At 55.8% G+C, this 15602-nt stretch overlaps 1 protein-coding gene across 1 annotated transcript; it reads left to right on the top strand.

Annotated features, from left to right (window-relative positions):
* Positions 1-6685: 6685 nt before the first annotated feature.
* On the top strand, positions 6686-15046 carry ITPKA (inositol-trisphosphate 3-kinase A). Its single transcript, XM_040226882.1, has 7 exons — positions 6686-7211; positions 12897-12993; positions 13077-13293; positions 13434-13638; positions 13876-13977; positions 14271-14342; positions 14433-15046. Exons 1-7 carry the CDS (start codon positions 6723-6725, stop codon positions 14634-14636), a joined length of 1386 nt encoding a protein of 461 aa, XP_040082816.1. The 5' UTR covers positions 6686-6722; the 3' UTR covers positions 14637-15046.
* Positions 15047-15602: the final 556 nt, after the last annotated feature.

Genomic DNA, 15602 nt, shown 5'->3' with positions numbered 1-15602 from the left:
TCTGGAGCCTGTTCAAGATTAAGTGTTCCTTTTCCCAGTAAAGGTTCGGTAGGTGCTGTTGTCAGAATAGAGTCCATTAGGCCTCACAGGAGAGACGGAGCAGAGTGGAGGGGTGGGGGTGGAAGGGGCAGTGTGATGGAATGGGTCAGAAACCACAGAATAGCCCGTGCCAGCAGAAGGCATGAAGCTCCAGAAGCTGGGCCTCAGCTGGCTCCCACCTAGGAGTGTGTGTGTGTGTCCCAGAGACTCAGGTGGCGTGTGTGTGTGTCCCAGAGACAGCTGGCTCCCACCTAGGAGTGTGTGTGTGTGTTGAAGGGTGGGAGGAAGGTCAAGAAATTCTGTCTCCCTATGGAGGTTCCGATGATCACTGGGGCTGGCCAGGAGAACTGTCCAGAGAAGGAAACTTGCTGCTGCTATTTATCCTCTGCAGCCCCAACACACACCCTCTTTACTGATGGTCGTTCTGAAAGCATCCTCCTGCTCTCAGCCCTCACTAGCTCCGGAGGCCTCCACCTCACCACTGCCCCAGGGGACTCAGAAAGACTGTGAGGCCTCAACTCCCCAACACCACAGGGAGTAATTAAAACATAAAAACCGTGCCAAACTGGAAAATGAGTGTAAAGAAGTTCAACCAAGTTCTGATCTCTTTCATGACGACTTAATAGTATCTTCAGAATATCACTTTTTGTCTCTTTTAGCTGTCCATGACCCTGCATTTTCCCCAGCGGTTCAACGGTCTGCCTGCAATGCAGTATGTGCGGGTTCAGTTTCTGGGACGGGAAGTTCCCCTGGAAAAGGAAATGGCAACCCACTCCAGTATTCTTGCCTGGAGAATCTCATGGACAGGGAAGCCTGGTGGGCTACAGTCCATGAGGTCACAAAGAGAAACGACTGAATGGACATAGCAGGCGCAAACGTACGACACTGTGTCGCTAAACTCATGCGGAGAACACATCTTGCTCAGCCATAAACACATCCACCTCTCCTGAAACGCACAGGTCTATCCCCATCGATTTTTCCCTGGAGAACTACTCGTCACCCTTCAGCGCTCAAAGGTCACCTCCTCCAGGAAACCTTCTCTGATTGCCCCTTCCCGCTCCGGTTTGGGAGCACCTAGGCTTCTCTAGGGCGGCACACACCACGCTGTAGTACTGTTATCTGTGAGTCTCCACCTCCACCCTGGGAGCTAGTTAACGCCCAATAAACGCAGTGGAGGAAAGGGGGGCGAGACCAGCTGACTGCGTTCTGGGATTTCTGACCCCACCACTCCCCTCTATCGTGTCCCCCAGACCGCAGCGCACGCGGGAATGAGATGGCGGTGCTGCGCCGCCTGCAGTAGAAGCCCAGGCTGTCCGCGTCGTATGGGTTCAACTTGAGTCCGCGAGTAAAACGGCTGTGGCAGATGGGAGCTATCCCCTCACGCCCCGACGAGTCAACAGCCTCGGCCTCTGTTCGCCCGCTTGCGACCTCACAGACCTTGGAGTCCAGGTCCGAGTGCCCCACGGGGCGGTGACCACACCGCCTGCACGTGCATGCACTCGCCATGCACGTCTCCAACCGTGGACCCCGGCCGGGCGTGCTCCGGCGGCCTCCCACACCCGCCCCCCACCAGCAGTTAGGAGCTGGGGCCTCAGATTACTCGGTGCTCCTGGCGGGCTGCGTGAGGCGCCCGGCGACTGATGCCTGCGGAGGAGGAGCAAGCATCAGCTCCACGGACCTAGGGCCTGCACACTGCTTCCCAGTGGCTCCTGTTTCCACCTGGCCACTGGAGGCTCTCTGCGCATCCCGGGTGGAGGTCACGCTGGCAGGCAGAGATCACAAATATAATTAGCGGATGCGCCCACCTGGGGCAGGGAAAGATCTGGAGGTACCCTGGGAGGGATGTGGGGGACAGAGAAAGACTGCATCCCTGACCTCAGACACTACCAGTCCCCTCTGCCTCCCCTTGGCCACTGGCAGAGATTCTGAGGGTTCTGAGTTTTAGAGAGAGGGAGGAGGGGAAACACAGGCTCCTGGGAGGGATGGGAAACCTTGTTTCTGAAGTGTGTCAGGAGAGAAAATGTTCTTACTGAGCATACACAGGTGTGGTGACACATTTTGACTGTTTTGGAGGAGGGTGATTCAGAGGGTGGCGGGTCAGTGAATGCTGCTAGGTCCCAAGTTTTATCAGAAGATATTCCCAGGATATATTTCCACAAATTGTATCAATTATGGGATCAGAGATTGCATCGGGAGGAGGAGAAACCCAAAGGCAAGGAAAAGGGTCTGGGGTTGTCAAGTGAAGATGGCTGTTCACTCCTCTTTCCAGGAGGAAGGAGAACACCAATTCTTCCCCATTTGCAATAACCCTGGCTCTGGCAAACCCTTCAGCACTGTCTCTACCATGCTCTGGGCAGAAAAGGGCTTCAGACTGACCAGGGCTGGAGAATGAATGGCTTGCAGGAAGCAGCTGAAAACCAAGGTCTCACTGAAAGTTCCTTGGAAACAGTAAATATAGCTTTTTAGCAGCCTGGGGCCTGTTTTCTTTCTTGTCTTTTTTAAAACTGCACCGTGTGGCATGTGGGGATCGTAGTTCCCCAACCACAGATGGAACCCATGCCCCCTGCATTGGAAGCACAGAATCTCCCGGGGCTGTTTTCTGTTGTGTCCTTTCTCATTCCCTTCCTTCAAAAGACAATATAAAATGATGCGCCACCACCCCTAGTAAGGGATCATTCTTGCATCCCTTTCACCTACCACAATGCCTTGTTCATAGCAGCTGCTTGCTGCTGCTGCTAAGTCACTTCAGTCGTGTCCGACTCTGTGTGACCCCGTAGACGGCAGCCCACCAGGCTCCCCCGTCCCTGGGGTTCTCCAGGCAAGAACACTGGAGTGGGCTGCCATTTCCTTCTCCAATGCATGAAAGGGAAAAGTGAAAGAGAAGTCGCTCAGTCGTGTCCAACTCTTGGCAACCCCATGGACTGAAGCCTACCAGGCTCCTCCATCCATGGGATTTTCCAGGCAAGAGTACTGGGGTGGGGTGCCATTGCAATGAAAGTTAATTTGCTCTATAAATGACAAATGAGTCATAGGTCACAGAATATTGGAATCTTGGGGTCAGAAACTCCCTTGGAGGACACTAAGCCTCATAGAGCATGTCTGGGAGTTGTTGACTTGAATGAGAACCCGTACCACCTGGCCTAAAGGAAACTATGCCACCACCACCTTCCCAACATATATACACATGGTCTCACACACTCACACACATCTCATGGAAGCTCAGCTCTCACTGGAAAGGCTTTCAAAACAATAGGTGGAGGCTTCCCTGATGGCTCAGTCCTAAAGAATCTGCCTGCCAGTGCAGGAGACATGAGTTCAATCCCTGGTCTGGGATGACCCCACATGCCAAGTGGTAACTGAGCCTGTGTGCCACCGCTACTGAGCCTGTGCTCTGGAGCCCAGGGGCTGTAACTACTGAGCCCAAGTGCTGCAAGTACTGAAGCCCTGTGCCCTAGAACCCATGCTCAACAAGAGAAGTCACTGCAATGAGAAGCCTGCACACCACAACAAAGAGTAGCCCCTGCTTGTTGCAAATAGAAAAAGCCTGTGTGCAGCAAATACAAATAAATTTACTAAAAAAAACAAACAAACAGATGGCCCACTCATCCTCTCTCTCCAAGGTGAGAGGCCCTGCCCAGGGGTCTTGGGAACCAGAAACTGGCATAGAAATGGTGAGTAGTGACCTTGCTCCTACCCCTGGGGCCAATGGTCCTGTACTGTGAGTTGCATAAGAGGCACAGAGCTAAGTGAGGCAGGCTAAGGAATAAACTAGAAACCTCTCACTCAATCTCACACACCCCTTCCACAGCTTTTGTGCCCCAGGCTAGTTAACCCCAGGAGGGATGTAGCCCCCATGCCTGATAAGTCCTGAAGGACACAGAGAGGGATAAAGACTCAGACACCCCAGGATGCAGGCATCTAGGGTATAGGAGGATCCCTGAACAAAGAAGCCACAAGAAGAAGGATCAGCTCTCTTCTCAGACATGTAGCTGACCTTGTGGATAAAGCAGAGGGATTCTCATGGCCATTCTCAGATCAGCCACCTAATGACCATCAAAACCTTGAAACAATCTTCTTGGCCCCCGCACATCTATTTTTTTGCATCATACAAGAGGCCATTCCTACGCCTATATTGTAGTCAGACTGACCTTCTCCACACCCCTCTAACTCACATCCATCTACTCAACTTCAAGGACTGGGAAAACTGAGGCAAAAAAAAAAACAGAATTCCAGCATTTGCAAGGTCATTCCTGGCTCAACTAGGAGGACATGCAGCCCCTTTGACTTTGTCCCACAGCTCTATTGGGACCCCTCCACCCTGCCCCAGGATTGTGCCTATGTTTTCTGCCTATGATAGATGGAGGCAGACTCTGCTTTCACTGGATAAGGATCTAGAGACTGAACTGCAAGATGTTAAGAAACTGAGCATAGCACAAGAATAGAAGTTAGGGCACACTCCCCCACCTAACCATGTGGCCTTGCACAAGTGCCTTAACCTCCTTGGTTGAGTCATTTAACCTCTTTGTTACTTCTGCTGTATTGTGATGATGTTAGAGGTATATAAATGTACTTCCCACTTGAAAATCTATGAAATTAACTCATTTCAATACCCATTCCAAGGTTTGTCCTTACCTTTCCAGGGAGGAAGGCCTGAGCAGGTATGGCAAAGAGCTCTATTTTGGTTGCCTGACTTGGGCAAGTTCCTGATACAAGAAAAAGGAATTGCCCTGAGTTTCCTCATGGCAGTCAGGATGACATCAGCTCCCAGCCTGCTTGTGCCTCCAACATTGCCCATCCATTGACTGCCACACAGGTGTGAGCTGCATATTCCCTCTTCTCACTTCTCTTCCCTTCCCACCTTTCCAGTTCTAACAGGTCCTTGTTGCCTCTCTCCACTCTGGTTTTGCCCGCAGGCCCCCTCTGAGGGTACTACCTTCCCAGCTCCCCCCCTAACCAGGGGAGCTCTGAAGGAGGGATAGAAATGAGTGCAGGTGTCTCTGGTCCTTCAAGCCCTCAAGTACACCCCTTACACAAACACTCAGGCTCCTCCAAACCTCTGTGCCCCAGAGAAGGTAGCCATGTGGCTTCCCAGGTTCTCCAGAGGACTTGAGTATTCAGACTCCTGTATTTCCTTCTTTCTCTTACTCCTTCATGTCTTCCGTTTTTCTTCCCTCCTCCCACTCTTTCTTCCACTCAATCTTTCTTCCCTAGGGGTTTTCCCTTTTCTTCTTTGCTGAAGGCGCCCACTGTCTCTCCTCCTTTTCTCTCCTCCTAGGCCATTCTCAAATTCTGGATGAAGGGAAATAAGGAAAGGAGATAAGAGTTCCTTTCTGTCTTCATCAGCTCAGAGGCCATCCTTCTGAGGGCTGTATCCCCACAGGTCCCCCAGTAATCTCTAGGCATCAGAATCCCCAGTGAGGGATTCTCTCTCATGGCATCTGGAGAAAAAACAGGAAATGTTGTGAAATGCTGAGTTCTACACAATGCAGCCTTTGCAGCTCAGTTGACCACTAACACGCAAAGTGGCCAAAAGACCTACCACAACGATGCTACTGATGAGCACGCTGGGGTGTATGAGATCCTTCTCCAATATCAGCACTGTCTTCCCAGTTTCACAGCCACAACTCTGTGGTTCAGGTGAGGTTTACCTACATCTACAAGTAAGAAAATGGACTTAGAACAGTGACTAGACTGCCTAAAATCACATCTGGAGTGTGGTGAACCTGAGGCTGGCTCTTTCTCCCACCCACACTAAAATTATTCTTACCATTTCGAGATATCACATCTTTCATTTTATTCTCACAGCAATCCTGTGAGGCGGACAACAACCCTGTCAAGAAAAATCAGCTCAAGGAGGAGGAATGACTTACTTCCAGCCCCACAGTAACTCCAACCCCTGAACTCCAAAAGGAAAGGAGTAAGAAGGGCTCGCCGCCCCCACCCCAGCCTCCGCCAGCCAGCAGCCTGGGATGCTGCCCGGTTCTCCGCCAGGAAAACGTGGAGAGATCCAGGCTCCGCCCCCTGACCTTGTACTCTGCCAGCCTCGGGGAAAGGGAGTGGGGAAAGCCTCAGCTGGTTCCCAAGACACAGTCCCCACTTGGGCACACGCCCTGGGGTGAGGCTTCCTAGGGAAGCCGAAGGCCTCGAACTCCGCGCCGAAGAAGGGGGAAAAGCCCCCGAGACCTGGACGCCTTAGCCCAGAATGGGTGGAACGAGGAAAGGAGCCCGAGGGGACGGGGTGCGAGAGCCAAAGCCGGACCAGCTCCACCCCCGCGGGGTCAGGGCCCTTGGAATTGCCCTGGAGGAATTCCTGGAGGAATCCCTGTGGAGTTGGGGTGTCAAGCGCGGCGTGGGGCGGAGCAATCCTTCCGGCCTTCCCCAGCGAAGGTGGGCACTGAGAGGCCACGAGGGCCAGTCCCGGGTTTTCTGTATATCCAGGAGGCCTGGGCTTCCCGGCCACCCCCGGAGCAACAGGGAGCCTTCCCGGCTGGGCAGGAGCCCAGGAAGGCCCGCGCTTTCTCTGAAAGTGAAAGGAGTGGGCGGGGGGCGCGGCCGAGGCGGGGCCCAGGCGGGCTGCGGCGCAGGCTCCGCCTCGGGGCAGTCTCGAGCCGGGGGCGCCGAGCGTCTCCAGTGCCCGCCGCGCCGCGGGCTGGTGGGCTCCGCCGCGGCTCTGTTACCGGGAAATGACCCTGCCCGGGGGCCCGACGGGCATGGCGCGGCCGGCAGGCGCGGGGCCCTGCAGCCCTGGGCTGGAGCGGGCCCCGCGCCGGAGTGTCGGGGAGCTGCGCCTGCTTTTCGAGGCGCGCTGCGCTGCGGTCGCTGCCGCCGCCGCCGCCGGGCAGCCCCGGGCTCGCGGGGCCAAGCGGCGCGGGGGACAGGTCCCCAACGGGCTTCCGCGGACTCCCCCTGCCCCAGTGATCCCGCAGCTGACTGTGACGGCCGAGGAGCCGGACGTGCCCCCGGCCAGCCCCGGGCCGCCCGAGCCGGAGGGTAGCTGGCTCCCGGCTGTGGGTTCGTCGCACCTGCAGCAGCCGCGCCGCCTCTCCACCTCGTCGCTCTCCTCCACTGGCTCCTCGTCGCTGCCCGAGGATTCGGAGGACGATCTTCTGAGCGACAGCGAGAGCCGGAGCCGCGGCAACGTGCAGCTGGAAGCGGGCGAGGACGTGGGTCAGGTACGGGCCGCGGGGCGGGGCCGGAGCGGGGACCTGCTTGGAGCTCGCTGCGGACCAACTCCCGCCCTGAGCTCCCTCCGCCGAGAGGCCCCTTCTCCCTCTTTAGGCAGTGGGGTCGGCGGCAGGCGCCGGACCAACCCCTCGCCTTGACAGTTTTTACTCCAGTTCTAGGGCCGTGGGGGCGTCTAAGAGAGTGAGGAATCCCCGAGACCGGCCACGGGGACCGGTGGGGCGGTAGGGCAGCGTGACTTGCCGGCCGTGAGATGGCTGGAGGGATCCGAGGGGCTTAGCGTTGCCCGGAGAACTCTCGCCGAGACGGGAGGACGAGCCTCCCTCTCTGCCGCCCCCTCTCCCTCGCCGCCGCCCCACCCCCGCCGTTGCCACGGTTTCCCTCTCCTGAGTGGGAGTGGAGCCGAGCTCCAGGCTCCGCTCGCGAACTGCCGCCGTCTGCTCCGGCACCAGGCTTGGACGCGGGCAAGGGAGGGGCGCGGGACAGCGAGCTTCGGCAGGGGGCGGAACGCTGCCCTCCTCCGCTTTGCTGCTCCTAATTCTGGCCGGGGAGGGTGGGGGAGGTAAACTGAGGCTGAGAGGGTGGGACCAGTCTGCCAATCTCCGCCCCCGGTAGCCTGGATGTTCTGGGGCCAGGTTTGACCCTTTGATAACCCAGGCTAGGGTGCGGTGCAATCATTCTCCGTGCCTGCCCCTCCGGGTCGTGCCGCGCCCAGGATAGCCGTTCTGTCCCCCTTGTTTTAATCAAGGCCAAATACTTTAAATAACTATCCGCGGTCAACGAGAAGGAGTTGCTCTAGATCCACGTTATGCAAGTGTCCCTGGAGTGGAGGGAGAGGCGAAGGGCGCCCTCAGGCTCTGGTGGCTCGGGGCTTGCCCAGAAGGGTGGTGAGAGCCGCGGACGTGCGCCGGGGCGGCCGGGCCTGCGGGACCTAGGCTCCCCCCGCGCTCGGATTGGACGAGGCGCGAGAGTCACTGTAATGGCTTGCAGTGGCTCCGTGATTCAGTTACCCCTGAGACTTACATTATCCTCAGGGCGACGTGGTTTGTGACAGGAGGGAAAAGGAAAAAGTCTCATAGAGCAGGAACCCACCCCGACACCAGGCAGAAGGCGCGGGGAGTCCCTCTCTCCTCCCTAGGGGTAAGGATACCCCTGACCCCTGACATTTCTGGTGTAACCCTGTTCGCTGAAAGGAGGCGGTTCCGCCCGAGGGTTTCTGAGGCGGTGATGAGGGGCAGTCAGAGGACTCCTCCCTCCCCACCCCCGAAAATCCGGAGCAGTAACTGTGGGCCCAACTCTCCCCCCGTTCAAATCTTTGAGAGCTGAGAGGCGGGCGCTGGAGGCAGGGAGCCAGGAGGGCAGCCCCCGGCTTCACTCTTCCCTAAAGGCGGAGGAGGACCTGCGGCTCAGGACTGCTTACACGTAGGCAGGCCAGCTGGGGTCAAGATGCAGGGGACCAGTCGCAGCTGTGCCCTGGGCGTCTTCGGCCGGCCTCTCCCACTCTGGGCCTCCCCGTCACCCGGCGCGGCAGGAGCTGGAGCAGATGGCCGTGGAGGGCCCTTCCAGCTCCAAGGCTGCGAGTACCAGGCCTTCCCAACCCCCAGCCCGCCGGGACCTCCCCGAAGGCAAACAGCCACGGCGGTGGCAGATAAGCCAGGGGCTGTTGACAGAGGCCGCCTGCGTCCGCGTGGAAGGGCCCGGCTCGGACTTTGCCTCGCGGAGCGGCACAGCGCGCCCGCCTAGGCTGGCTTTAGGGCTTCCCCAGGCAGGAAGCAGAGCCCACGGGCTAGCTGGCCGTGAAGGATGTCACCTGGGAGAAGGGTACTGCGGCAGCACTCCTCAACTCTCAGCTCTCCGGCCCCTTACAACTCCGGCCTGGGTGGATAATGTGAATAGCGGAAGCCTTTGCGAGGCTTGCGTACATCCTTCATCTTTTCTTTCTAGAAGCCGCACACTGTGTGCCCAGAGTCTGGAGCTGGGCTCCCCCTCAAGGTAGTTGGGACTGGGCAGCCTGTCTCCTTCCTGCCTCCTTTCCTACGGTAGAGGGAAGAGTCATGGGGAAGAAAAACCATTCAGGCCAAGAGAGGAGTTGGGGGCCTGTCCCCAAGGGCAGCTGGCATGACATTCTTAGGCCTTGTCTGCCACTTAAAACAATTTTGGGGGTGTTGCTATAGCAGAAGAGAGGTTGTTTGACTCTTGTTCATTTGATTCTCTTCTCTCAGTGCTCCAGGATGGGTAAGGAGACCTGGATGCCATCCTGTCCTGGGCCCAGAACTCCCGCACTTCACTTTTCACTAATTATAGAGCAGAATTTAGGTTAACAGACTTCCTTTTTAAAAAGCAAATGCCCCTGGGAGGGTGAAGTCGTGGGTCACTTATACCTTGGTGCAAATCATTTTATAAATTTAAACTGATTGTTCTCACCACCATCACCAGGAGTGCTTATTTGATAAAGTATTGGGAACATGGCAAGGGGGTTGGGCTGGTAGAGAGCTTTATCCAGAGTGGATGGCTGTAGGTAGGGCATGGAAGTCAGGAAGAGGGGAGATGAATACCAAAGACAAAGTAAAGGGCTTCTGGCAGAAGATACACAGAGTGTCTGGTGTGATACAAGAAGCTGGAGTCCTCAGGGCTTCTAAATAGAGCTCAGACAAAGGAGGGTCTCAGGCTAGTATTCAGCTAAGCTCTGCCCAGAGAGAGATGCTTCCTGTCCAGCCTCATGGGTGAAGAATTATCAGAGGGTCCTCCTGTGACCTCATCAAAGACTCTCACATGGTCAGCTCTCCTGAGCTTTTTGTCCCAAGGTGTCTGGGTAGCTTCTTGCTGTGAGATGCTTTCTCAGACTTCTATTTGCCTGGGCCAGGCGATGGGGTTTTAACCCTTTTTTCAGCCAGGTTTCACTCTGTAACATAATAAATCTGCTTTCTGATATTCACACAATAAAAGCTTTACCTGCTCAAAAATATCTTCCCTGCTGTTGTTCATGTGCCAAAATCCCCACCCACTCGCCAAAGAATGATTCCCCAAGAGCCATTCTGGATATATGCATCTTTTATGCATTATGTTCCCTGGGGGAGGTAGCTCCCTCGATGAAGATGGCAGAATTCCATGATGCTTGCATCAACTCCTTCCATATCTGACCCTATCCATTACTGGCAGAGGAACTAAATCCTGTCATTACCAACCAACCTCAAAAGGTACCTGGGAGGGCTCAAATGGCATAACGGGTTTGAAAGCCTTCTGTAACCCACATGGCTGGAAACAACGTTAGTCTTTGCTGCTCTTGGCTGATATGATCTCACAAAACTGGGGTGGGGAGAGTGGAGAGATAACCTGATGTTATCTCAGTTTGGGAGCAAGTCAATGCTATATTATCACACATCACTCAAGAGATAGTAGCTCAGGCCTGCAGGTACTAAATCCTCTTCTACCAGGTCCACCTCTCACCTTCCAGCCTCACTCACTGCTCCTACATGATCGCAGAAGAAAGGATGATGCAGTTCTCCCATCTCACCTAACCCAAGGCTGATTCCATCTTCTACTGGGGTGGCTACGGAACTAGATGAGTCCTATAATGAAGTCCATTCTGGCCCCACTGTCCCCCCAAATTCTGCCAGTAAGTCCCTAAAGCTTCCTGAAGCCCCACCACTAAACCCATCCCTTTGGATAAACTAAAGGTGTCCAGCCAACAAAGAGGGGTCCCCAGGCAGATCTCAGTGTTTCCCCAGAGATCAAAACACACCAACCTTGTGGCTGCAAATTGCTTCATCTTATACAAAACTTTTTCATGCAGGGTCCATTTGACCTCTGGAACCTGCTGGGACAAATGGAACATGGGGGTGGGTTTTTAACTTGAGCTTAGGGCAGAGACTGGGAGGCCAGCTGGAAGCAGGGATAGCAGGAATGTTACTCTTTGAACTTTGATTGCCTTCTGTAAAATGGCAATAGTTACCATCTCAGGCACTTACTGCGCATGTGCAGCAGCAGCATGAATTTCAACCTGAGTGTGGGGGAAGAGGGTATAGGATGTGCCACTCAACGTACCTGGCACATACATCCTCCTGGAATTTTATTTGAGGATTTGGAGGTGGGAGAGTTTTATAATAAAACTTGGATTTATTATGCAGCATAATGCAAAACTTGTATGTATTTAAAGAGTGAAAAAGGGAGTTCGAAAGAGATGTCATGCTTCTAGTGGGCTGCTTCTGGCTACACCCCCAGATCCCTGGGGATTGGACACGTGATCACACCCTACTGTGCCATGTAAGGACTTCGGGAAGAAAGCAGGAGCAATGCTGTCTGTTGGAGATGAGAAGGCTGGCGTGCAGTGGGCGGTCAGTAAATGGTGGCTCGTGTTATGGCAACAGCTAGGTCCAGAGGAAACAGGCTCACACAGATGAAATTCTCACTTGAGTTCACTCAGCTAGAAAGTGACAGAGCCAAGACTGGAAGCAACTTTGGACTCCCCCCTCCAGTACTCTGTCACTGACTCCCATCTCCTCCCCATGAAAAGTGGTTTTATAGTCAGCAGCCTCCTCTGCTTAAGCCTCCACCCTAGTTCTCCCTCTCACTCTGGTGGGTTGAGTGAGAGCTGGATTCCTGGGTTCCAGCCCTGTGGAGGCACACATGTCATTCCTCTAAAAGGCAGGCACCCTGGGAGGAGGCAGCAGACACACTCTTTAGATGAGCAAACCTGTGCGCTCCAGTGGGTAGACACAGGAGTGATGAGCTTGGCGTGGGAAGAGGAAAGGTTCAGAGTATCAGATGATCTCAGACTAGACGCAACGGTCAAAAGGCAAAAGGTACACCAAAATCTCAATTTCCCTCTCATTTTCGTCTAAGATGACAGACCCTCCTCTCTGTACTCCATTTTCAAAACCCAGGTTTCTGGGTCCAGGTTGGGGCACCCTGGCCTTGTCAACTGGTAGGGAGTGAGATGGCATCTAAGGATAGGAAGAGGGCCTTCGGGAGCACCAAGCTATTCTTTCTTCAGGCTCTACCAGGTTGGCCTCCCTGCCTTGGGCCTGTGTAATGATTTGTTTCCATGTTTGTCTTTCTCCCTAAATGAGAGGAACCAATGGTCCCAAGTATTAAATGATAATCCAGATTTGTGCAGGTAGTGGTCCATGCCAAGGAATGGGACAGGCGGTGGGGGGTGTCACACTCAAGTCTCATTTACTACTACTCACAACAACCTGGTGGGAGTGGTTATTTCCCCATTTACAGATTAAGAAACTGAACTCAGAGGCTTCTCAAGCCCCAGAATATCCCGAGGCACTGGTAAAAGTGCAATGCTCAGAGTTTCCCTGTGGTAGACCTGAAAATCTGCATTTTTTTTTTTTTTAACATCACGAGACTGTCTTCCTTACAAAAGTCCTAAAACCTCTACAGAGCAGTTCAGTAACCTGTCCATGCAGCTTTGGAGCAGCAGAACTGAGCTTCTGACGCTAAGGCTGAGGCTCTTTTCAGCACACTGGATATCGGTCATCTCCAGGCGCTTGTCTCAGGGTCCGCCACACAGGCTCACGATAAACTTCCCCTGAGTGAATCAGCCGTTGAAGCTCCACGCATGAGCTGCTTAGGGTAGGGTGGGACGGGGCGAGACCATGTTCCAGAGGAAGGATGGCTTTACTGCTGAGACGCTGACCGGCAGACCCGGGTCGTGTCGCTTTCAGAAAAGCCACTGGCAGAAGATCCGCACCATGGTGAACCTGCCGGTCATGAGCCCTTTCAAGAAGCGCTACGCCTGGGTGCAGCTGGCGGGGCACACGGGTGAGCACAGGGCCGTGGCGGGTGCCGGGGGAGGAGGCCGGGAGGAAGGGACTTAGGCGGCGCTAACCAGGGTCTGCTCTCAGGGAGTTTCAAGGCAGCGGGCACCAGCGGACTGATCCTCAAGCGCAGCTCGGAGCCCGAGCGCTACTGCCTGGCGCGGCTCATGGCGGATGCGCTACGAGGCTGCGTGCCCGCCTTCCACGGCGTGGTGGAGCGCGACGGCGAGAGCTACCTGCAGTTGCAGGACTTGCTCGACGGCTTCGATGGGCCTTGCGTACTAGACTGCAAGATGGGCGTCAGGTACGCGTGCCCTGCGGGGCGGCTGGAAACCAATAAAGGGCCCAGGGCGGGAACGAGCGCTCTACGCGTGCCCAAGGCAGTGCTCGACTAGGTCCGGGTGTGCGCCCGCTCACGCCGCGCCGCTGCCTGCGCCTCCGTAGGACTTACCTGGAAGAGGAGCTGACCAAAGCCCGCGAGCGGCCCAAGCTGCGGAAGGACATGTACAAGAAGATGCTGGCGGTCGACCCTGAGGCACCTACCGAGGAGGAGCACGCGCAACGCGCGGTCACCAAGCCGCGCTACATGCAGTGGCGAGAAGGCATCAGCTCCAGCACCACTCTCGGCTTCCGCATCGAGGGCATCAAGGTGGGCCAGGACCGCGTCGCTTTGCACTTCCCGGGCCCTTCCTCCGCCCCAGCCCCACTGTGCGGTGTCTGTCCTCCGTGTTGACCTCCCACCCCGACTGCCCCCGGAAGAGGCACCTTCTGGCGGCCGTCTCGCTGTCCCTGGCATTCAACGTCCCGGGAGGTATCCCTGCGCTAGCCAGATCCTCTCCCTTTGGGCGCACACGTGGCCCCTGACGATTTCTGCCACCTTCTACAGAAAGCCGACGGCTCTTGCAGTACCGACTTCAAGACCACGCGAAGCCGGGAGCAGGTGATCCGCGTCTTTGAGGAATTTGTGCAAGGGGATGCGGAAGTGCTGGTGAGCGTGGGATCCCAGAACCCTGAGATGCTGGGGAGCCTGATACCGAGGGGTGCCCCCAGGTCAGGTCATCTGACGCAACAGCCTTCCCTACGTGACCCCCATCCCAGTGTTTATCGCACTGCGCTGTTATTGCTTACAACAATTCTGGGCTGCGTGCCACGTGGGGGCCTGCGCCTTCCTCACCATGGTATTTGCCAAGCCAAGCATGCATCGCGGCGTTCTTCATAATCTCACAATCGCAGAGGTTCAGTTGGTATTTAATTTGTCCTCCTCTTCTCCACCCTCTCCAGAGGAGGTATCTGAACCGCCTGCAGCAGATCCGGGACACTCTGGAGGTCTCTGAGTTCTTTAGGAGACACGAGGTAAGAGGGGTAGGCTCACATGTCTGTGGTCTGTGAGGGACGAGGGTGGAGGGCTCCTCCACCGTGGCCTGACGGTGGGGGACTCGACAGGTGATCGGCAGCTCGCTCCTCTTCGTGCATGATCACTGCCATCGCGCCGGCGTGTGGCTCATCGATTTTGGCAAGACCACGCCCCTCCCTGACGGCCAGACCCTGGACCACCGGCGGCCCTGGGAAGAGGGCAACCGAGAGGACGGCTACTTGCTGGGGCTGGACAATCTCATTGGCATCCTGGCCAGCCTAGCCGAGAGATGAGGCTGGGCCCCTGTCCCTGCTGACCTGAGGGTCTAACAGATGGAGCTGCGCCTGCGTCCCCACCATGCATGCAGGCAAGAGAGACTGAAACCTCGCGATGTGGAGCAGTGCATACCGCCGTGTAGGGACAAGTGCCAGCCACTGTGGGACACACTGCACGCGCAGGGCCTGGCCCCCTACAAGCCCCAGTGTTCCTAGAGACACGAATTAAGTGGGAGAGGGAGGAGGAGAGCTGGGTAAGTGGCTTCTTCTTCATCCCAGCTCTTCTGACGGGGCTCCATACCTCTCCAGAGAAGCCAGATAAAGAACTCTGTTTCACAGGCACTAGGTCTACTGGTCTGAATTCCCACACTACAATGGACTCCCCTTCCCAATAAAACTCAAAGACACCAGCTTTGCCTCTGGCCTCATCCCCTCCTTCCCTCTGGTCCCTTCTTTCTTGGTTCCCTAGCGTCTCTCAGGTGCACTCAGATCACTGTGGTCTATTGAGAAGAGCTCTTTTTTAGAGGCATGTGTAGCGTTGGGGGCTGCCCAGGTAGAGGATGCTAATGGGGTAAGGGCAATCCAGGGAAGGCTTCCTGAAAGAGGCAATTTCAATTCCCCATCTACACCTGTGGGTGGGGGTGGCCTCTAGCCCCACATATCAAAGGCTGGCAGTGGCCAGGCTCTTGCCCAGGAGGCCTGAGACTGGTTTCCAGGATGGAGAGTTCAGTGGTGCCAGGCCAGCCCTGAGACAGCCCCAGTCATGCAGCACAGACTGCGGGAGACAGGCTACGTGGGACACAAGCCACCTAGAAGCCTGGGGAGGAGTGCAGGGAGGAACTGTCACCATCAATGCCAGAGTCCTCACCCTTAGGACCCTGTGGCACCCAGGAGCCACAGGTGAGATTCCAAAGGTTCCAAGGTTGGTTACTCCTGGATTCGGGGGGGCTTGAGGCCAAAAGGCAGCTGGGGACCAAGGAGGCT

The sequence above is a fragment of the Oryx dammah genome, unplaced genomic scaffold (genome assembly GCF_014754425.2).
Source record: "Oryx dammah isolate SB20612 unplaced genomic scaffold, SCBI_Odam_1.1 HiC_scaffold_26, whole genome shotgun sequence".
Classification (NCBI taxonomy): Eukaryota; Metazoa; Chordata; class Mammalia; order Artiodactyla; family Bovidae; genus Oryx; species Oryx dammah.
The sequence above is the reverse complement of the archived record's forward strand: the minus strand, read 5'-3'. Positions and strand labels throughout refer to the sequence as shown.